This window comes from Crinia signifera, chromosome 6, assembly GCF_055691185.1.
Source record: "Crinia signifera chromosome 6, ASM5569118v1, whole genome shotgun sequence".
Classification (NCBI taxonomy): Eukaryota; Metazoa; Chordata; class Amphibia; order Anura; family Myobatrachidae; genus Crinia; species Crinia signifera.
In genome coordinates, this window is record NC_139222.1 from 195,973,084 (window position 1) to 195,997,968 (window position 24,885).

The 24,885-nt window shown below is 43.3% G+C and overlaps 1 protein-coding gene across 1 annotated transcript in view; it reads left to right on the forward strand.

The window, feature by feature from the left end:
• Nucleotides 1-23,685, forward strand: part of PITX3 (paired like homeodomain 3) — a 77,405-nt gene extending 53,720 nt beyond the window's left edge. The window contains exons 2-4 of the mRNA XM_083145547.1: nucleotides 3,988-4,116; nucleotides 20,302-20,507; nucleotides 22,337-23,685. Of these exons, the coding sequence (XP_083001673.1) occupies nucleotides 4,008-4,116; nucleotides 20,302-20,507; nucleotides 22,337-22,900 (879 nt within the window). The 5' untranslated portion in view covers nucleotides 3,988-4,007 and the 3' untranslated portion in view covers nucleotides 22,901-23,685. The remainder of the gene's footprint in view (nucleotides 1-3,987; nucleotides 4,117-20,301; nucleotides 20,508-22,336) is intronic.
• Nucleotides 23,686-24,885: the final 1,200 nt, after the last annotated feature.

A 24,885-nucleotide genomic window follows, 5' to 3' on the forward strand; every position in this document is an offset into this window, starting at 1 on the left:
TGCTCAGTCTTGCTATAATGTGAGACCTGTGACAAGAAACTGTCTGCAGTTATTAACTGTGTTTCAACCTCCATATGAAAATGATGATCATTATCACCTGTTCAGTATGATTGGTTAGTCATAAGGATTATATGGATTAAAAAGTTTTTTAAAAGTTTTATCCGTGGATGTTTTGGTGAGTTCCCTCCTTTTTCACCTTTATATACAGTATAGTGTGTGTGTATATATATAAACCATATTAATTGTCTTACTCTATGATACAATGCCACATAGACTTTACTAGTAACAGCTTATCATAGTAAGATAGTTCTACTATTTTATAGTAAAATATGTGGTTCTGCATCAGCAGAGTATGTGAACCTTGAGGCCTTGTATCCCAGGCCTCACTTCTGTCTGTAGAGATGACATGTCCCATGTCAGGTATGAGCGCTTGGTCTGGGCCTGGCTGCTCCATTTAGTAGCTTTGTTGTGATGGAGGTGGAAAACTTAGATCTTGACAAGAAGGATGGATGAGAAATGAGATACTGGTGCTTGTGAGAGGTGTTAACTGCCCTTGGATAAAGACATAACCGCATCTTCAGATCTCCATTACGTATTTTGCTCATAATGTTGCTATTTCAGTCTGAATGTCACCTATAAAAGAAGAGGTCTTGCTCTCCCGGGGAGCTCTAAATAGAAGCCTTGCTAGATAATCTTTGATTTATAGGCAAGCGAGACCCAGGGTTTAGAGTGAGTCTGCAATCTGCCAGGGGGGTTTCCAAGCCAAGACACCACGCACTGCTTTGGCAGTACATTGGGGAATGTGTGTCCAGTAACCGGGTGGAGAGAATACTTTAACTCCTTAATGACATGCAAAGCTTTTGACACATCTTTAAGTCCCGCAATGTTAAAATTGAAAAATGGAGCAATCAACAGCAAAAATAGTGCTATACCACAGCACTCAGCAATTCATGACACATACATTTTGTAAGTCACATTTTATGAAATGTTTTTAAAAAGTATGCAAAAGATATAAAACAATAAACACAATCAGGGTAAATGCCACTCGTGAAGTATGAGAGGTGTGCATAGTTACTCTGCTTCATAAGCAAACACATTCTGAAAAGACCTGTAATTAAATAATGTTGGCATCACATAAGTACATAAGTTATAAGATATACTAAGCCTAGAGAGTGATAAAGTGGAGAGAGATAAACTACATCATGTAAACAAAAGTGATCAGTCCCCCAAGTGCAAGCGGAATGGTGATCTCCTGAGCACTGGGAATAAAGCTTTTCAGCGGAGATTGGGTTTGTAGATAACCAAGAGCATGCCTGATGCCAGAGAGTACAGTAGATACAGTAAAGCATGGAGATGGTGGCATTATGCTGTGGAGCCGTTTCAGCTGGTTATAAAAGGATCTTCCGTAACCTGGATGTAAGTCCACATCTTAATGCCATTAAGAACCTCTGGGACGAATTGGAGTGAAGGGTGCATTCTTGTCCTTCTCCAGTGTCACAATTGATCACTGTACATAGTGCGGAATGGTAAAACATGCTGCCTGCTGTTGTCTAGGAACTTCTGGACAAAAAGGGTTTGTTTGCCAAAGAGGTGCCTGCAGTAATCACAGCATGTGGTGGACCTGCAGAATACTGACGTTAATGAAACTTCGTTGATCTATTTGCGTTCAGTGTGCAGGGTTATAAGAAGGGTTTAACCCGGGTCACTGTCTGTATAATGTGCAATGCTGTTTTAATCTGAATGCACCGGACACGGGTCGGACCTGTGTTCACATTTGCGGGTCCGGCATGGGTTTGTTATGTGAAAGGGATAATAGAGAAGGCCCTGGTTGGAATTGAACCCATGCAGGTGCAGATTTGCCATAGGTCATACAGGGAAGATTCCTGGTAGGCCGACGCATCAGCGAATCAGCTAATTAATTTTTTTTTTTTAGATCTTGCCCTATCCAAAATCGTGGCTCTGTCCCCCTCCTATCTCCCACACAAATAACCACAGAGTACACATCGCGCCCATCTATATCCATTGTGACATCTGTTAAGGGGACAGGGGTGGGTGCCATCTGGGGGTGTAACAATTTCTGTGGTGTTTCTGGGCTCCACTGCTCCAGGGGCAGGGATATTTGCGATATTCAGGGGCTTATGGTAATACATTTTTTTTTCTGATTGATTGTGGTTTTGGGGTCTTTGGTCAGTCTCTGTGGGGGGAGGTGGGGATTATTTGAAATGTGGAGGTTTGTGGGTTGTCACAGCAGCTTAAATATCTGCAGCTAATAGACTGGCAAGTATATTGAAACCAATGCCTTCCATACAGGTGTAGTGATGCAATAATCCTGCCTATGTTGGTGTTGGTTCAGCCTACATTTGGTTTGCTGTCGCCCATGGGAGGCTACTTCAAGAATTTTTCCAGGGCCACTTTTAGTTCTCAACCCGCCCCTGAACCCATGACTGTGGTCCCTTGCCCCGTGACTAACTTGATGTCTTTTAGGATGGACTTACGTAATAATGTTCAAAGGTTTGATATGGTGCCCATCTGCAGGGCCTGATTGAAGGTTCCAGGTGCCCTAGGCTACTACACATGTAGCTCCACTTGCAATGCTGTGAACACACATGTATGACATATATATATATATATATATATATATATATATATATACAGCCCATGTGCATGTAACAAATGGTATACAACTCGCATTTATGATTTAATGCCTGTGGCTTGGGAAGGAGACTTTGGCTTTAGGCTACCCAGATGTACATAAAGTAATAGTTTCATCAGTAAGTTAAATTGAACTTTAAACTCCTCAAGACACCCCCCCCCCCCCAGTGATGGCACCCTGGGCTGCCACCTAATCAGCCTATTGGTTAATTAGGCACTGGCCATCATCTGTCTACCATCTCCCTTTACATAATGCAGCAGGAAAGGTGTATCATACCTGCCCAGCATGGTAAAGTAATCTTCAGTACAGCTATTGTAGTGTCTAACACATTATATAAGCTTGATCAATAGTGAAAAATAAATCCGGAACCACAGTGGGATAATAGACTGAAATTATGAAAATTGATTGCAATGTATTACCATTCTGAAAAGATTTCGCTGTTGTTTATGTACTGTAGGTCTTAACAAGTCTATGATAACGTTGGGAATAGAGATTTCTCTTTCTTCCTCTTTCAGCTTTATAAAGTCAGGCATCAGAAAGGAAATGGGTCAAAATTGATGCTGTATGGATGTATTTTTAGTTCTGAAAAAATCTTTTAGATATTTCAAGTATATTATTTAGCTTAGTTCTGTATATATATGTTGAATAATAGGTTTAGATGATATTTATGGATTTTTGGGTGCATAAAAACTTTCAAAAATATACTAAACATTTTAAATGGGTTTAACCCAGTGGTTCCCAAAACTGTGTGCCATGGCACCTTGGAGTGCATTGAGACCCTTGCAAGAGTGCCTCCGGTTGGTGGTCCAGGACCAATTCAAATTAATTACGATCAACGTAATAGGCAAAACCAGTGCTTGTGGCTGCAGTGCCAATCACAAAATGTATTTAACACACAATTTATTTAATTTTTAATTTACAAACTTTTGGCCTAAGGGTACTGTGGATAAAATTGTAAAACTGTAGGACGCCGTGATTTTCAAAAGTTTGGGAATACCTGGTTTAATCACTACTGTCATTTGCAATATTTAGCAAAAAGATGATTTAAAAAAACAAAGGTGTTTTAACTCATTTAAACTTTCACAGCTATTTTAATTGTACTTTTGTTTTATTAAATCAGATGAAAATAGGTGGTAACAATAAGTGAATTAGCTTTTTAATTATCATCGTCTCTTTCTTCTATTTGAGCCATGTCTTCTTCATAATTTCACAGTATGAGGTTGGTGTGTGGTTTACCAGACATGCCCGCACTGCACTTGGCTTTGAGTCACTAATACTACAGTAGTGTATAATGTATTATCCACTTATTACAATATTGTTCTGTTTCCTTTCAGTTGTCACTTTGTGCTGCCTCATGGATTTCAACCTTCTGACAGACTCAGAGGCCCGCAGTCCTGCCCTCTCTCTCTCCGACGCTGGAACGCCTCAGCATGATCATAGCGGCAAGGGGCAGGAGCACAGTGGTAAGTCAGCCTGGGAAACAATGGCAGAGGTACAAGTGAGAGCAAAGGGTGATGATGTAGCTATTGCAAGAAATTACTTGCAGGAACAAAGATGTATCAAATAAATCTGGTTCTGTGATGATTCTTGGTTTGAGAAAGTCTTTGATTCTACTTTCTTGAGAGCTCAGTTTCTATAATAGTTATCTTTCCCCCTTGCAATGCGATAAAGCTGCATTTTCACCTCTCCAGCAAAACATTTAAAGTCCTCAGCTTTAAAATCAGAAGATCAGTTCAGAAGCTCTGATCAAGAATAATGAGAATCACATTCAAATTACACAGTAAGGGGAACTGAGCTATAACTGGGTAATGTAGACATACTGTACAAGGGAATTACATCGACATGCAGGGTTAAAGTTTGTAAAACAAGGCCAAGCCAACAATATCTGAACCCAAACTCATGGGAGATGCATCACAACTTCTAAAGAGATATATTAGTGCAGTAGCCATAGCAACCAATCACTTTATAGACTGCTAGGTAAAGGATCGCTAGAAGCTTACTGGTTGCTATAGACAACTTTACTATATCTCAGGACTAGCAACAGAAATATCAGGGCCATGTACACTGGTATTTCTGGTCGGCGCCCGGTACGGGTGTCCTCTTTGACCCCCGCCTTTGCCATCTGCCATCCCTGCATGTGGTGCGCAAAGCCAAATACATGTGAACTTGAACACAGAGGATACACAGTTTGTAGCATAGTGTAACTTTAAGATGTTGGTCTTCAGCGCTCTGGACTGGATATCTGAGGATGAGCTATCAGCTTTCATGAGTGTATTTTCCATCAGCAACGCATTACTATCCCGGATTCATGCACATAAAAGTTATAACATGTGTCCAGAATCCAGAGTTTCAGAAAATGGGACAGAGCGTGACTGTAAAGTACGTTACATTTTCTAACAGTTTCCACAATACATTATGACCTGCAGTATGTCATTTGGAGCTATACGGTATATCCAGCATGAGGCTCAGATGCTTAGTTAAGGTGGGAGAGAGGTAGTGGTCTATTGATGGGCAGGTGGCACTGGCAACTATCATTTTGTATATTTATGCCTATCAAAGTGATGCATAATGGAGTTCTAGTAAGTTAGTAAGTTTAATTTATATAGCGCACTTTCTCCAACAGGACTCAAGGCGCTTCTGCTTCAATTTAGTCTGCAAAACCCTCCAGCTTGGCGTTTGATCACTGACAGCTTAACAATGTCCTAATCAGAGCTGTACATAAACATGAGAGTTGTGTCTTAAGCACAGATCATGTTTACGGATTGGTGCATACACAGGGTCTGTACTGCGCATGGCTCAATCTCGGTCTGCCAGAAAGCAGCAGCATAATGTGGCAACCATTTGGAGGCTGAATGGGGGCATCCATGGGGATATTTTTTCAAAATGAAAGACAAAAAGATGGGCTATTATATATAGATATATAGATACATAGTATAAAATATATGCTTTGATATACTGTCTGGTGGTGTGTATCCCGGGACTTGTAATATGTTACTATGGCTGTCTGAGGATACAACTACCTTTGCAACTTTTAAATTTGGTGGTGTTTGCTTTCTTCCTCTGCTTAACCCTTTGAGTGAATTTGTCAAAATAGGTGTGAAAATTGGCAAGCTTGCAATTGGCCTGCAAAAACCTTTATTCTCTATAATGACCTGTAATGTTTACCTCGTATAGAAAATATAATCATTTTTTTACACAACATTTTTTATTTGAATGTATATAACAAATGTGAGCGACGCTGGACTTTGTAGTGGATATGGGCCCTCATACTGATTAGTTCGGTCCCAACTAATGGTTGTCGTGTGCATGTGCACAATAGTTTGCATAGTCACTGTGTCTTTCCCACATAGTGGTGCGGGCCGGGGGTGTGTGGTGGTGGAGTCGGGTGTCGCCAAAGGGAACAACCAGCGTTTAATGAGCACCCCCATGAAAGAGCTGGGCATTCCCATGAAAATGCGGGCATGCCGATGTGTGCCGGGGGTGGGCGGTTATTTGTGAGCCCAGAAGAAATCACATGATGGTCGCGACACATCACCTTGCATGGTTGCGAGGGAAAGATGCTGGCCAAACTTTTTTTTTTTTTCCAAGGCACCAATCCTTTACAAGGCATGTTTTTGCCTTGTAAAGATTGTCCCTTTAAAAACAACATCTGAATTTGGCCGGCATCCCTTACCTCCTGCAAACTTTGTCCCTATTACATTTCGCTGCATTACTCTACAAAGATCATTTGGATTTTATATAACATCACTACTCTACTAATATGATCCACAGATAAGTCAGTAACCTTCATATTCCTTAGCTGGATGTTAAAATCTCAAACAATTGATAAAGCAAATTGAATATTACAGGTTGAGTATCCCTTTCAATGATGTATCTTGATGGTATCTTGCATTTATTTTGTATAAACACATCAAACACACAAAATACACACAAATATATTTTATTTCTGCATAAACCAAGGTTTTAAAACATAAAACGAAGTTTGTGTCCTATCTCAGACACTGAATGTGAATGCCAAGCAATCATTTTCTTGTAAATATGTAGTGCCAGTTACATATTATGTCCCCAGTAGCACCAGTTACAGATGTACCCAGTAGGTTTTTAGCAAAAAAATTAAATAAAAAGTACATTCGGGAAACTACTGTATGGTTTTCAGAATAATTTGGATAACGGATATTTGGATAAGGGATACTCAACCTGTATTATTAACATTCATGCCTATAATAAATGCAGGATACGGCTGTGGTTGCCTTTTCTAAATAGTTAAATCTGATATAATGGGAAAGTTCCAGTAGATCTTCTTTTACAGTACTTTTTGATAATATGTTCAACAGTCAACTATTTATATTGTGCTGTCTGAGTGCGGAATGTGATAGACAGAGTGATATTACCACAGTGCCACCTTGTGGATTGTGTAGGTAAAGATGAATGATGACAGCAATGTAATAGCAATGGATTTTAACTACATAAACTACAGTAATTCCTATGGTAAACAGGGCCGCCGACAGGGGGCTACTGTGGGTACAGCTGCCCACAGCGACAGCGGCACTGTGCCACCCCCTTTCCTCGAGGCCGCACACCTCCTCCACCCGGTGGTCCCCCAGCTCAGTGATAATGCTGAGTATACCGTGGGGCATGACGGCGTGCAGTAGTTGCGATGTGTGCTGAGTGTAACAGGTCCGGGTGTCGGGATAGCAATGGTTGTGTGCAGCTGTACAAGCACCTGACTCACCTGCTGCTGCTGTTGTTGCTGGCACGAACCGGACTCCTCACTGACAGCTGCTACTGCTACCAGCTTGGGGCAGAGCGGGACAGACACACGACTTAGAGCTGGTGGCAGCAGTTTGTGCACAGAGTTCGGAGGGAGCGATGGAGGAGGCAGAGCTAGATAACCTCCTCCTGGAGCCAGGGAGAGCATGGAGGCAGCAAAGAACTACAAGAGAGAGTTGCAACAGTTATTGCAGGGGCTGACTCAGGCCAGGAGACAGGTAAGGCACCCAATGTATGACAGGCGACCCAGGAAAGGGGGGGGTTGTCGCTGGGGGGTGGACTTAATGTCAGTCCCGGGCCCCACGATTCCTAGTGGCGGCCCTGATGGTAAAGGTTGCAGCATTGCCCCATAAACAGGTCTCTGCAGATTCCATGTGAACAGCATAGGATCTGTAAAAACAGCCTCCCAAAAATATCTGCTGCCTTTTTGGAGACAGACGCTAGAGGTCTTACTAGTCAGGGGAAGGCAGCGCTCCCAGTGCTACCTGTAAATGCAGATTCCAGGAGCGCTGGTGTGCTCTGATCAGTAATCTACCTGAGAACAAGCATGTAACCCACCTGGTAATGAGCATGTTTCCCACCTGGCAATAAGCATGTAAGTTTGTGGCCTATTGAACAGCAACGCAAGTGTGCACGTCCTGGTCCACAGAGGCTGCAGCGATATTGCAGGACTGGTCCTGGTCCCCTCGCCGATCTGACGCTGATGCTCTTTTGCTGGCAAGCTGTTAATCTCTTACTTTTATGAACGTGAGCTTTTATTATTTCAAGTAAAGCCTATGAAATTTGTCGCTCATTGTTGCGCTCTGTCCCCATTTTTATATATATATATATATATATATATATATATAATATATACATATATATATATATATATTTTTTTTGTGTTTGATGTTCATGTGTGAGATATATATGCATGATAATCCTTTAAAGGTGTCCACCTTTATGATAGATAGAGAGATAGATAGATAGATATCTCATGTGTATGTTATTTTAATAAATTATTTACATTATATTCTATTATGTGTATAATTTTGGTTTATTGAAGCAGGCGAATTAAACATACGTACTTATTAGCGCAGAATTGTATCATTGTTTCCTCACTGGAATAGCTTGGCCATTATTTCATGTTTCTATCACCCTTTTGGTAACAAATTCTTTCTCTTTTAGTCTTCCTCACTCTAATTTCAAAGTATGTCCAGAAATAATCTTTATTCAGGTGCCCACACATGGTGCAATGTGCTCTGTACGTCTTGTACTAGATCGCATCACATCTAGTTCCCAACGAATTCAATATGCTAAAACACTGCGTGTTTTGAACTAGATGCAATGCGATATAGTACAAAAAGTTCAGGCTGCTCATCCTTTTGTACTTTGGCAAAAAAAGCATAGTGTAAGGGCAACTTTAGATGCTTAACACTATAAATAAGGGCTATGTGACGCACATCCCTTCACAGCTTTCTCATTGTCCCACCTTTTCTGACAGCCCCATAAATGGTATTGTATGATGTATTATTGTGCCTAATTCAGATGTAGTTGAAGTTGCTATTGCTGCTGCTTACATGTCGGCAGCGACAGCATTAATATGGCAATGCAACAGGAGGCATTATACCTCTTGCCTGTGTTACTGATCTGTACTGTATCCTAGGAAGCAGCATCGGATTATGCAGGGCCGGTGCAAGGGTGTCCGGCGCCCTCCTGCAAACCATACATTTTGCGCCCTTTCACATTGCCATTGCAACAAGCTGCAGCCCGATTGTGGGAGTGTATGCAACATGCGATCCTATGGAGGATCTCGGGTGCATGTACATGTATGCATACACCATCTCAGTGCTGTGTCCGCAAAATGTTGCAGGCACTAAAGGTGCCCATACACACTGCGAGAATCGCATAAGTTATGGGCTAGATTGCATCGCACGGCATGCATGCAATGTGTGTGTGATGCAATCCGAAAGCAGTACAAAAAGTATGTGCAGCACTTGTGACTGAGGGGGAAAGGAGGGGAGAGAAGGAGGAGATGGAAGAGGAGGGGAGGAGATAGAGGGGCGGAGTGTTGAGGACTGGCAGCATCACTGGCACAGCACACTGAGAAGAGTGAAGGAAGGGGAGGCGGCGCTGCTGCCTGTTCGTCATTTGGTAGACAGCTGACAGGCGCAGGGGGCAATGGGCAGGGGGCGGATCCGGACATGACATGTCATCCAGGCATTCACAGACAGTGCTACATGCCTCAGCGCAAGTGTCCGTGAGGAAGAGGGGGCAGGTCGCAGGAGGAGGACAGTGTGTGCGCGGTGCAGGGAGCTGCTCAGCCTCTCCATACTGCCGCCCGATGTCAGACAGGCACTGCGGGCGGCGTGCAGGAGGCAGTGACAATGAGGTCTGAGGCAGCTTTAGCAGAGCAGGGAGGGAGACAGCGCCTTTTCAGTATGGCGCCTCCCTGCTTTGCAGGAGCTGCTTAGTGGGTAGCGCCGGCCCTGGGATTATGTGTGACACCATCAGCAGACTGCATGACCCAGTGGCGTGCGTTGGGGTGAGGCAGGTGAGGCACAGCCTTTCCTGTCATACTAGCATATATGCTGGAGTTTTAAATTGATAAATTATGTCAAAAATAAAATAATTGATAAAAAAATTCTTATTTTTATTATTCTAATCATTTTTATAGTCAAAACTCTGGAGTAAAAAGGCAATGGCAGGTGAGACAGTGCCTCCCCTGGCTACCTTTTCTGCACCTCTCTTATCAAACTCAGCAAACATCCAGCAGTGTATACTGCTGCACATGTGTATAATGCTGGCATGTACCCCATGGCTCATATATTGTGTGCAAATCTGACTCTGGTACATGTCAGGGACTCTTCAGCCATTTACCTCACCGCACATCCCTGGCATGACCCAGCAGCAGGCTGCAAGCCAGCTGCTGCAGATCCAACAAAGAGGCCAGGAAATCTCAGTCTTCTGATCCTGATCTTGTCACTATTCCACCATGGTGGCGACACACCTCAGTTTTGGAAAATGGATGTTCCCTACCCATTCCCAACTGGCATCACTTATGCTGCTTTCAGACCGCAAAACTGGCTTTGACCCTGTATTTGAAAATGTTTCCAAAAACGGGTCTGCCAGGTAAAACCCCTTTCACACCGCATCTCTTAAACGGTATATTACCGTTTAAGTGCGGTTTTTAGACACTGGCAGACCCGTTTTTGGAAACTTTCCAAAAACAGGGTCAAAGCCAGCCAGCTCTGCAATGTACTGTCCCAACTAACTGCAGTGCCCCCCTGCCCCCCGTGTGCAGCCGGTACCTCAGTTATTGCGGATCCCGGCACTGCAGTATGGACGGTTGCACGTATGAAAAAAAGTGTCTTTCAGAAAATGGCTGCCCCATAGGAAAACCTGTTTTAAAAAACTGTCTTTCGTATGGGGGCAGCCATTTTCCGAAAGTCACTTTTCTTATAAGAAAAGTGACTTTCGGAAAATGGCTGCCCCCATACGAAAGACAGTTTTTTAAAACAGGTTTTCCTATGGGGCAGCCATTTTCTGAAAGACACTTTTTTCATGAGTGCTTCCGACCATACTGCACTGCCGGGATCCGCAAATTACGGAGGTACCGGCTGCACGGGGGGGGGGGGGGTTTAACACATTGCGGGGGTGGGTAGGGGGAGTCGACCCACGCGCAGGGGGGGCGGCGGGGAGCGGCTCCAGTGCTGTGAATATTTAATGAGCGCTCATTAAATATTCACAGCGCTGAATTTAGGACCCAGCTCATTGGCTGGGTCCTAAATACCGTTTCAGACCCGATTTTGATGCCAAAATACCGGGTCTGAAACGGGTAGGACCCTCCATTTTTACCGTTTTACAAAATTGGCTTTTGTAAAACGGTAAAGTGGTCCTGCACCTTTCAGACCGCACAGATTACCGTTTTAAACCGGTTAAAAATCGGCAAAATACCGGTTTTTAAGTGCGGTCTGAAAGGGGCATAATCCTCTGTCGATCTGCATCTGATATCTGGTACTTTGTGGCATGTGCCACACCTCCAACCACGTCTGAATTACAGCCTTCTTCAACTAGCCGTCTCTGGATAGACATGTGAGCCTAGTGAGCCAAGGCCTATTGTTCTCAGCTGAAGTACAATTCATAGAACAATGCAGTAGGGGGCATTAAGTCCGACAGCTCTGGCTCAGTTAATCCTATTAAAGGGCTAGATGAGGATGGCTCTATCTGTAGGTCCATAGGTTACAGTTCTTTAGCACACAGGTGTACATCTGGTGTACATATTCAATGTAAAAACTCAGGTAGCACAACTGTAAACCATTAAATTAAATTCACCTTTTAACACTGGCTTATCTATGATGGGTGCAATGTGTGCTGTTCTCATGGGCCCCTGGGTCCTGGGGGGGCACACACCCCAGACCCTCCCCCATGCCCTTATTATTATACTTACTGATCTGTCTGGTGCTGGCTGCAGAAACTGCTGGGTAAATGGCCGCCACCGCCATTTTCCCAGTGATTCACACATGTGCAGTAGAGATGTCCCCATGTGCCATGTTCCCAGAGACCAGTTTATGCACATTAGACTTTGGCACAGCACAATGCCAGAGTCCGGTGCAATGCTGGAGAGGAGGGGGCCTGTTCGGATCCTGCACACCGACCGCCTTCTCTCTTATACAACCTCTGCCCTAGAGCTTAATTACGTACATTGACAGTATTGCAAATACCATGACATTTTAGTCATGTGAAGTGTTATGGAGTTTTTCTATAGCGTGTCCCCTTTGCTAGCCCAGTGCTGGTCACTAACTCATAACTCCTAGTCAATTGATAGGTCGCATTCAAACATATATAACTGTATTTCGGTTCACCAAATGATTGCATCAACAGTTTCTAGGCAGCAAGTCCAATTTAACTTAATCTGGATGGTTGATGAAAGATTTCACTTCCACAAGCCAGTAAAGGGAACCAAAAGACTGCTGTGTAAGACTGAATACTCCTTTAAAGATGCAATAATTGCTACTGAAGCTTATAAATCTGCAAACGCACATAAAATGTCTGCCTTTTTATTGGCATCATGGCTAATGGTTGTGTGTTTTAGACAGACGCCTTTAGGCTGGAAGATAGTTCTCATTTCAGACATAAGCACATGCTGTAGGAGTTAATATAATGTAACTTCACCCAATACGTTATATGAATTAAGTGCGACAAATGCAATCAGAATGTACTAAACAGATTGGACAACAGAGAAAAGTAACAAGGTTTCTATTTGCTTTACCCCAAAATGACTGAATGTACTTTTGGGCCTTGGCTTGCACATGAGGGAGATCATCAGCACAAAGGGCCCCATTCATGGACGACAAGAAAGATCTCAGGGCGATTTAATCAACATATACTGCAATACACGTATCTGGAACATATGGGTAATTTATCGAATATCAGGAGGGCATCACAGACTCCCCAAAGAGCAGGGGACCCTCCTTAACTCTTTGAGTGCCAAGTGAATTTGTAAAAATTGTTGTAAAAATTGCCACGCAAACATTTTTATTCATCATAATGACCTGTAATGTTTACCTTATACAGGAAATATAATCTTTTTTTACACATCATTTACCTGAATCTGAATAACAAATGTGAGTGACACTGCCATTTTTATCAGCTATTTTGCACATCTCACAGAGATGTTGGCACTCATAGGGTTAATGTAACTGGCATGATGAAAAATTAAATTAGCCTTAGCATACAAGCCCCCCCCCCCTCCCCCTCCCCTCACACACTGCAATGTGATGAATGGCAACATAGCGTAGTAGAAGGCAGGGGCGGATTGGGGACTGAAAGTGGCCCTGGAAAATTTCTGGTAGTGGCCTCATGTGGGCGGCCACAAATCAATAATGGGCAGAGGCAGCATAACTATAAGATTACTACATCACTATACTATATATAGAGACATCGATGACAAACAAGTCTGTTTGGTTGGCATGAACAGGAAATGCTTCCCCTCTGTGTGAATACGTCAGCAACTGTGATAGTCGCTTAGGTACACACAATCGGTCCCCAGAGTGAATACGCGGGGAACCGATTGGTCCTGAATCAGGCCCTTTGTGTTCCCCGTCTCTGAACACAGTGGGTAGATACCGGACCTGCCTGCACTGTGGTCACAGGAGGCCAATGCTGGCGGGGAGACCTGGCGCCGGACAATAGACAGGCTGAACCTGCCGGACTTAACGGCGGACCCATCCAATTGTCCAGACAGGTAAGCTTCTACCCCACTAGGGTGAGGTGGAAACCTTCATCAAAGTTGCCTCCGGCTGCCACTGGCTGCTGCCTCCTTTGTAGATAACTAGGTTACACAGCAACTAGGTCTACAAGCATTAGGGCTTCACCACTAGGTCGACATGACTGAAGGCTGACAGGGTCATTAGTCACAGTTGACATGGACATTGAAATGTAGCACCGCGTTCCCTCGCATGGCTCGCTGCGCTTGCCATGCTTCTGGCTCTAGTGGATGGTAGGGGACCAAGTGAGAAACCATGTCAACCTAATGACCCAGTCGACCAAATGACCCTGTCAACCTTCAGTCATGTTGACCTAGTGGTGTCGACCTAATGCATGTCAGCATGTGACCCGTGCCCACATAGCACCTATGGCTACCAGACAGACCTGAACAGGCTCTGTGGCATCTGTGTAGTGCGCGCTGCTGTGGTAGGGCACTATTTAGCCCAGAGAATGGTCAAATGCATCTTACATCACTTCCCCTTCTCATTGGCCCTGAATGAGCAGCTGCACAGGGAGAGCTGATAGCAGCAGCCGCGGCGGCTGTGTAGTTGCATGTAAAATACAGCAATAAAATTCTAAACGACATTGGGGGCATGTGTCTGGGTTACCCCCCTCTGAATACGCCACTGCCGGTGTGGATTATTTACAATGTAAGGGGTGTGATTTTCATGCCTACATTGGTATCGCTGAAAGGACCAACCCTCCCCATTAGTAATGCCGATGGCTGTGCACTCCCCCATTGGGATGCTGACAGGAATGCCCTCAATAGTGACATCTCTCCCCCTTTTTGAGCATGTGCAGTCTTGCGCCCTGCCCTTCCCAGCATCATAGTGGTATAATTCAATATAAAACCTATAGTAAGTATAAACATTACACTACTGTAGGTACTACCATGTAGGAATGTATCAGTTTCAATGTAACAGACATGTAAGACATCATTCTGCAGTTCTTAAACTTACTGAGTGTAGGTGCAGGAATCAAGATTTTTCTTAAAAGCCAGAACCAGTCTAAGAGGAGATGCAAACAGGAAGAAATCTCTTCAAACTTTCCAATACTGCCTCCATCCAGCTTTATGAATCTGCTCGATCTCACTAAAGCTTGAAGGAAGCATGTGCTGACAGCAGTAGTGTTGGACATGACCACACGAGGCACTGAGGAGTTAAACACCTCTGAGCAGAGTGTTCAAATTCATCCCCGCTTGCAGAACATACCCAGCCAGTCAAATCCTGAGTGGCCTGCGGCGCAGCTGTGGGCGGGGCCACGCAGCGACATGAGTCCTGTACATACCCGGTCAGCCAAATCGTGAGTGGCCTGCGGCACAGCTGTGGGCGGGGCCACACAGCGACATGGGTCCTCCTGATCATGCCCGGCCAGCAAAATTGTGAGTGGCCTGCGGCGCAGCTGTGGGCGGGGCCACACAGGGACATGGGTCCTCCTGAACATACCCGGCTATATATCTATAATAATCAACCCTGTGATGTCCTCGGCTGAACTGAGTGGGCTGCGCTACACCCGCAATTGGGTATAGCCATGTTCAACTTTCGGCCTCACGTTCGGCCGGCCTCCCGGGAATCTTCCCGGTCACTTTAATGGCCAATCCGCCCCTGGTAGAAGGCACTGCTCAGCCCAAGAAGCTACCTCTGCCCTCACAGTGCCGGTATCTGCTGGCAGAGAGTGAAACTACATCTCTTTCTCACACATGCACAAACACATAAAGTAGCAGACTAGCTTTCAAAGCTTTTGCTTTGGGCGGGCTTACTAGTCTTAAATAAGGACAGACTCCTCACAAACTGCCATAGGCGAGGGTGGCGAAAACATATAAACTGCCTGTGCAAAAGGTTAACTAATAGACTCACGGCTAAGAGTAAACGGGCGCCTAATAGGGTGGTTTGTGAAGCTGCTCCTACTAGGGGGCATCAAACCCCTAAAGAGAATACAGATAACAAAAAACAAGGTGGAGCGCTAAAAAATTGGATCAATTGGTTACATTTTTTAAAAAGCAATATGCAATATTTATTAGTTAATGATATGCAATAGAATAAATCCAATTCGAACCAAAGTAACCCAATAGAGCAGTGGTTCTCAAACTGTGGGTCCTGACCCCAAAGTGGGTCCCAAACCCCTCAGCATGGGGTCACGACTCCATGTTGATGACCATCAGATTAATGTTTCTGTGGAGGGGGGTCAGGGGATAACTCATTAAGTAAACACTCTGTGCTTCCCTCTTCGATCCCCATTTCCCCCTTTTACACCCCCTCATTACCCACTGCCTCCCTATTACAATAGCGGCCACTTCACTTCACTGACCACACATGTGGCGGCCATTTTGTGGTAACTTGCTGGGGTCCTGTAATAATTTTTATTGTCTGACCGGGTCCCCGAGCAAAATAGTTTGAGAACCCCTGCAATAGAGTGAAATCAGCAGGGGCTCCCTGACATGTTTCGCAGTCCGACTGACAGCTTTCTTAAAGCTTTCTTTGAGAACGCTATCAGTTGGACAGGGGAAACATCCCCGTTTTGGAGACTGACCTTACAACAGCTGAAATAAGTACCATCTTTATACAACAAACTTCGGGATACCACCACCTGCATAGTGAGGATGAGAATTTCGCACTATCGTTGAGGACTCCCTAATCTAACTGGGGTTTACATCTATCCTCCAGCGTTATTACAATCCGGCAAGGTTTATGGACCCCCAATTTATCCAGCTTTAGGATGGACTCACCCAAGGGAAACTAAATACCTGCAAGTGTTTCCAATAAGAACCACAAACGGGACTCCACACCAATAAGTATTAAACCCATATTCTTTTATTTTTATTTATTTTTTCTTATTATGCAAAACCGTAATTAATTGTCATATATATGTTTTTTTATACCATACTAAGTGTTTATTAATTCTATTGCATATTATCAATTAACTAATAAATATTGCATATTGCGTTTTAAAAAATTTAACCAATTGATCCAATTTTTTAGCGCTCTACCATATAAACCGCTTGTGCCCAATATATAAATATAATGATGATCTGCCAGATAATTGTATAGTGTATGCCCAGCTTTAGTATTAGGTGATTTAGGATGGTTCCTAGCCTAGAAACCTACTTAGAAATTCTAGGTAGATTTGTTTTAAGAAAGGCGGGCAATACAGTCTAGAAATATTTTACCGCTATTTGCTTTTGTTATTGTGAAGTATAATACACCCGTAATGATCCAACTTTGGCCCCTGGCCCGGTGGTCGGGTTTGCGCATACGCAGACTGCAAACGGCCGCGGCTAATTTCTCACTCGCTGGGGAGTTCGCAGAAGAGAGGGACGGGGGTGGTGGCGGTGCTGGGCCATGGGAACGCCCAGCGTTTATGGGCCTCCCCATGAAAACACTGGGTTCCCATGGGATGCCTGTTAGGGGTGATTTTAAAGGGATATTACTGTATTTCTCATCTTAGATTACCACGGTATGCAATTTATGGTTATAGAACTAGAATTTAAATAAAGATATGTATTATTTATTGACTAGAGATGTGCGGGTTCGATTTTACTTGGTTCTCACTTCGGAATTGTATTGGCTATCTGCTGTCACATATTTTGGATAGCGAAAACGATCCGGATTTGAGAACCGACTAATACCAAGTAATACCCAACCCGCACATCTTTACTATTGACATACTGTAAGCCAATCTATTATGGTTCTATTTGCAATATTTTGGAGGAATTGAAAAAAAAAATCACATTTGTATCTACTATTTCTAATAAGAAAATAAATATGTTTGTGTACCCGACCTAGAGATAGATGTTTATAATGTGGACATACTGACAATATCAGCATTCTGTGGACATCTTAGTAATGTCAACATAACTGAAGAAGCATTGTCAATGTTTTAACTACAAGAACCATACTTGGGCTGAATATACTACTAGAAAGGCATACATTGACTCCCAAATTGATGAAAACAGGGGTCTAAGTTGTGACCCCATGCCATCTACTCATGAGAACTACTCATGAGGACACACACAGCCTTTTCCTGGGATAATCTGTCAAAAGGTATCATAGAAACAACTGTGACATAAATCTGTAGCAAAGCTCACATGAAGCCATTAAAATTCAAATCATTTCATGTTAATCTTACTGTGAACAGGCAGACAACAAGCGAATTGAGCTTGCAAGGGGCTTCTCTGCACTACCCCCCCCACCACCACCGATTTCACATGCCCCCTGGCCCTCCCCCACGCCCCATGCTACTCCCGGTAATAGAGGCTATGTTGCTGCTCTGGTAGGCAGAGTAGCAAGTGGCAGGGGGGAATCCCAACTGCCCCCCCTGCTGTGGATCACTGGGTGGGACACGGGACAATAATACCCCCAAAAATCGGGACAGTTTGGAGGTATGGGTATGGAGCTGCTGCACATTACCAGTGGCATGTTTTCCGAACACGTCTGCTGTGTCTGTGGATCTGAGTGCTCAATCATTGCACCAAAGAAAGCATCTGGTGGGTGACTTAACCTGTTAATTTGGCCTGCATATGTCTGAAATACTTTGCTTGGGGCAGACTATAGCTTGTTACATGCTATTTATACATACTTCATGGGCTGTAAAATCAAACATTTGGAAACCCCCCTTCAGAACTCCTTAATTTGTCCCTGTACCTACAAAATATAATATGAGAACTAGGCTGCTGTCTGTTAATTGTCGTAAAATAGGGTGTGGTGCAGTTAGGATGGCCAATCCCGAGATCGGCGGGATCCTGGGATTTGACCCCAAAATAGCTGGAATTTCGGGATTAGATTGCGCATGCACAGTCTAATGCCAGGCAGCAGCATTTGGTGGCACAGACACGTAAGGATCATTCTGTTTTCTTTGAACACACTAACAACGTGTCACACTGACTGTGATCATTGCTGGCAGACATTTAAGGGTGTACGCATATGTTCTTTATTCTGAATCATATTGCTGACAAAAAGGAGTACAGCAAGTAACAATCTCATGCCTTGTCAGTACCGGTCGAATGTTCCTTATCTTTATATTCCAAAAGCCGGAATACTCCTATATCCCCCCCACCTCTTTATTCATACTTACCTCGTCTCCCAGGGTCCATGGCGGCCTTCAGAATCCTCTTCAGTATCATTCCCAGTCCCAAGAATGCATTGTACGGGCGCACCCGTGCACTCGTGCAATGCACCCCTGGGACCGGAGATGCTGACGAACAGGATTCAGAAGGCCGTTGTGAACGCCAGGGGACACCGTGGACGTCGGGAGACCGTCGGAGCACCACCAGGGGACCACGTAAGTATGAAAAAAAATATTCCAAAATCCACAAACATCCCTTATCCAAAATGCTTGTGGTCCCGAGTATTTCAGATAAGGGATACTCAACCTGTATTACTATAGCACTACACATTAAAATAATTCATTTTAAACATTGTATAAGATGCATACAGTAGGTTAAAAAATCATTACTGATTTACGAATCTGAAGAACCTACACCCATAACGGCAAATATTTTAAAAAATAAATATAATATGCATGTTAGGGAATTTTATTAGTAAGTCCTGCGAGAGAAGTAGTAATGGGTGGTTATCCGATCTAAAGGATATATTTAATAAAGCACACCTCCCAACTGTCCCGATTTACGTAGGACAGTCCTGTTTTTAAGACTGTCCCACTGGCCCACCCATGGTTAAGTAGTCGGGGGTGCCTTAAACACTGAATGAATGACATGGGGGGAATTCAAATATTTTTCAGCCACTCACAATTGCATATTCCCCATCACTATAGACGTGGAGATATGCAATTGCCATCTCCAGTGCTGGGCATTCCAATGCTATTTGCCCTGATTGAGCCAAATAGACCAGGATTATCTATGCAAAATGGCTAGACTGGGACAGTGGTGCTTGGCTATGATGTCACAGCCCAGTTCCACGGTCACAATGGCCACAATGTCAACAAGAGATGCCATCTAGGACTCCTCAATAATTATTGCCAGCCCTGAGGAAATGAGGTCTAGTCCTAGTTGTATATTGTCGTCTCATCCATTTCTCAAAAGGAATGTTCAGTAGTTCCTTCTAACAGACCAACAAGGTGGTAAGAATAGTCAATTGCTTTGGTATATTGGTTATGGGCACTTCACCTGTAGCTCTCAATAATGATCAATGATCTCTGTGATAATCCTTCTTCCTTCTCATTAGGTATCAGGAGCTCAAAGAACCCTGTACATTTCTACTGTTGTAGAAGTCATATTCTAGAAAATCTTCCTGCACAAGTCTAATGCCTGGGTGGATGTTACATGTGCACATCCTATATAATAAAAGGCTAATGCTGCTCCTCCCCTCTATGTGAGGAATTCAAGTGTTTTGTGTGCCAGCGACCACTTGATGGCTCCCATTGTTGCTCCATTCGGCTATGCACAACATTCCTGTTATGTTGTTCCATCAGTTTGATGGGCTGGTAACCAGTACAATATAAGGCACAGCTTATACACCTGTATCTGTAAATAACCCAAAAGAGAGTTTGTCTTAGAAATGTATTTACTAAATATTGCAAGATGAGGATTATTTCATGTGAGTTTATGGAAAGTTTATAGACTTTAAGTTTAAGTTTAAAAAGACAACATTTCTAATAAAACTTTCCTTTTGCAGACACAGAAAAGTCGCAGCAGAACCAAACAGATGACTCAAACCCAGAAGATGGGTCACTAAAGAAGAAGCAAAGAAGGCAGAGGACACATTTTACAAGCCAGCAGCTCCAGGAATTGGAGGCCACCTTCCAGAGGAACCGCTACCCAGACATGAGCACCAGGGAGGAGATTGCAGTGTGGACCAACCTTACAGAGGCCAGAGTCAGGGTATGCTCTTCTTGTAACATTCTGATTGTAACATTCTCAGTTAGTCAGTTACTGCTGGTTAATACCAAAAGGTAGTATAACACATAAATAGGGATCAATGTATGTTTAAACAAAAATAAATAAATTAAATAAAATGAGCCAATACTAAAATAAATCTTATTTTTTACATTGACATTAAAAAGAAAAAAAAAATCCAATTTTTTTCAGTTCTTCTATGAAAAAAGTCTTTATGACAATAAATAAACGGTACTTATGTAATATCTGGGCTCACGTTTTTCTTATGAGACCGCGTCCCCTCGCGGGGCTCGCTGCGCTCGCCTCGCTTCGGGCACGGTGGCTCGCTACGCTCGCCACACTATATAAAATCAACTCCATGCGTAGTTGGATAGTAAGGGTATGAAAAAATGGGGTGCATTTAACATGGGAGCCCAGATAATACATAAGTACCAAATAAACAAATTTTCACAATTGTTTAAAGCCCCAAAGGGATAAATGGTTAACATCTGGCCTGAGTAGACGAAAGTCATCTGAAGTTATGGCACACATACATCAGCAGCCGCAAATTCCCACTTTCCTGACCCACCAGCACTGCTCATCTTCCAGCTGAAATGTCTGCTTCCATGGCCAGTAAATCTACGTCAGAAGACACAGACACTGGCCTTGGCACTCCCACAACAGATGCAGCATGCCTCCAGTTTGGGAAATGGTCCCCGTCACTGCTACCCCCTGCCCTAAAGCGGCCACAGAGTGTCAATCAGCTTAGGGAGAACTGTGACTGATCATGTATTTGATAATGATAATGTCAGTGTTTTATGTATTTTTTTATAAAGGCTTTACAAACATGGGGATGATGCACTCAAACAAAAATTTCTTAAGGGGCAGGTTACTTTATATAGATAAGTACTAGACTGACAGCTTGTCATTGTAGAAATTACTGAAAGGCCCTCCAAGAAGCCCCTGCTTGAAGGCCCCTAGAATCATTGGGCCTAGGACAGCAGCCCAGTGAGCTCATGTTTAGCTGGGCCTGCAATTTATTTTTCTCAGGTTGCCATTTGTGGAATGCCCTTACACAAGCCATGCAAGACTTCCTTCTGTACTGCAAACCTTAAGGCATTCAATGTAAATGCATCTCTTTAGACAAGCTTATCAAATTCCAGTACAATACCCATAAGCCTATTAGCTATTGCTACCCAATTATCACTGTTCGCGCAAAATGTACATACGTTCTTTATAAACTAAACCCTCAAACCCTAGGCCAACATTGCTGCTACCAAGAACATTTGCATGACACATTTGTAATTGTAAGCATTCATTTTCAAGTATCAGATTCCAATGTCCCTATAGATAGTCCAGTCCTCGAAGAGATATAGAGTGGATAAATTGCACTCTCAACTTCTGTAATTTATCTAACTCAATCTTTCAAATCAATAGAAAGTGGATAGGTTGCTGTGAGCAACTACTCCATCTTATCTCTGTCTCCAAGACTTTATACATCTTACCCCCCCCCCCCCCCACACCTCCCACAAAAAAATTGTGTTATTACTGTTTTGTTGCCAACTGTAAATCACAATGGAATATGCTGGTGCTACAATATATAAATTAATAATAAAAATGATGAGAGATAAAGTGCACTATACTGTACACGTAAAAGCAAATCTTTGAAACAACAACTAATAAAGTCTAAGTAAGTAGACAATGACCCTGTTTCTCTTAATTTATAAAAACAAAAAGATAAATAGTGTAGTGAAATTGATGTATGTATCTTTTTAATATTGTAGCAAACAATATCTGATTAAGGTGCTAAAAACATTTATTTTTCATCTTCTCAGGTCTGGTTTAAGAACCGGAGAGCCAAGTGGAGGAAACGAGAACGAAATCAGCAGGCTGAACTGTGCAAAAATAGCTTTGGAGCCCAGTTTAATGGACTCATGCAACCCTACGATGATATGTATTCTGGATACTCCTATAACAACTGGGCCACCAAAGGCCTTGCCACTAGTCCCCTCTCAGCCAAGAGCTTTCCATTTTTTAACTCCATGAATGTAAGTCCCTTGTCATCCCAGCCAATGTTCTCACCACCCAACTCCATTGCCTCCATGACTATGCCTTCATCTATGGTTCCTTCAGCAGTGACTGGAGTTCCAGGCTCCAGCCTTAATAATTTGGGAAACATCAACAACCTTAATAGTCCCAGCCTCAATTCTGCTGTTTCAGCCAGTGCCTGCCCCTATGCAACAACTGCCAGTCCCTACATGTACAGGGACACTTGCAACTCAAGCCTGGCAAGTTTGAGGCTTAAAGCTAAGCAACATGCCAACTTCACGTACCCAGCAGTACAGACTCCGGCTTCCAACCTAAGCCCATGTCAGTATGCTGTGGACCGGCCAGTATGAAGGACCACATGCCAAAGACTTCATGGTAGCCATAACACAGAAGACCTAATTGCCCTGCTGCGGATGCCTTTCTAAAAAGAAAAAAAATGGGCATGAAATTTTCTCTGAGAAATCATTTCCATTTTTAAACTGACAAACGAAACTGCAGACATTATTTTGTTTTGGGTTCAAGAGGACATTCTATATGAATAGCTCAGCGGGAAGGCAGTGTTTCCAATCCAAAGAAAAACTGAATTCCATGGTCGCAAATACTCTTGCTTTCATAAGGCAAGCTGTTGTATTGTTGTGCAGTTTTTATTGAACAGGAAGTTGTCACACTCCCGTTCTTTGTACAGTTGACTAAAACTAGAGACATAAACTATGTATAGAATAATTCAATGCAAAAAAAATAACTATCAACAAGTCTACTTATTTATCAGAAGGACGATCCCAATATACAATAACAAAACAATATTACAGTGACTTATGCTGAAAATATTTGCATAACCATTACAATTGTCCAACAGGGAGTACCCGGTGTAATCTAAGGAGTTAGGATGTATATATATTATATAAAGTATAAAATTAACCTTTTTTTTTTCTTGTTTTGTATGTGGAATAATCTATAAAATAGAATTTAAACATAAGACAGCGCATGTCCCAAGTGGGGCAACCTGCAATGCCGCAGACCCTACTTGTTGCTTAAAGCCTGCTTGGGATTACTTTGGAATTGTAACTTTAACAATGGTCATTTATTTTTCAAGAAGTTTAAGTGCTCCTCTCCCCTTTTTTCTCTCCCAATTCCATTTGAAAGACAAAAAAATAAAATAAACGTTGGAACAATGGATTTCTGTATGTACTTGTCCTTTTATTGTAGTTGTTTTGTTTTACGTTTGGTAGAGTAAATTTATACCTGTGCATGCCCTTCAACAACCTTTTAGTAAGGTGTCTAATTTAGTATCCCTTCATATCTAAAAAAAAATTGAAGAAAAGTAAATCTTTCACATATATTGTAGGGGTCTATGCCCTAAAGGGGTGTAAACACAGTGAGATTTTGGCATGAGATTTTAAATAGTCAAAATCTCCTTGAACAGAAATGTACTATGGCCCTCCAGCTGTTGTGAAACTACAAGTCCCAACATGCCTTGTCCCAGTTTTGCTATTAGGGAATGCTAAAACTATGGCAAGGCATGCTGGGATGTGTAGTTTTACAATAGCTGAAGGGCCAGAGTTTGTTCATACCTGTCCTAGAAGATTAGATAAAATATCCTAGTTTTTCTCCTGCTTAGATACCGATGCTAAATCAGTATCTCCTAGCATATGGAGACTGTGCAGGCAAGGCAATTTTGACTGATCATCTAGTCAAAATTGCTTAGGCAAAATCACTTAGGCCCTTATTCTGGTTGGTGCGGTAATATCCGCGTGCGTTCGTGCCGCCAATGTTTTGTGTCTGCGCATGTGTAGAGGCGTCTCTGCGCATGTGCGAGCGGGGCGTACGGCCAAATCCCGCATGAAATGTGAACACTCCGAACAGGGGGTGGAGAGGGGCGTGAAGGGTTATTTGGGCTCATTACCATATGCATACGCCCCGCGTTTCATGGGCGTTCCCATGCAAACGCTGGGCGTACGTATGGTAATGCGGCCGTGACGCACGTGTAGGGGGCGGACATATGACATCGCCGGATGTCAGCTGCCCGCCCAGATCCCTGCTTTTGCACGGAAAAATGTCCGTGTGGTCTGAAGTTGCGGGAGCTGGTGGAGCACTCGGTCCTGCATTCGATGGTCTGCGACCATTGAATGATGGGGGAGGTTCCCTGAGATGGAGGAGGCGTATTCCATGAAAAATACACGTGCGGTCCGTTCGGCCAGCTCCTTAACGCGTACGGACGGAGTTGGCGATCCGTATGGAAGGCGGGGTTTTGCACACACGGTCCTGGCCGCATATTCGGATCCGGCCGCACCAATCAGAATAAGGGCCTTAGTTATCTCACAGTTTTTAGTCCAAA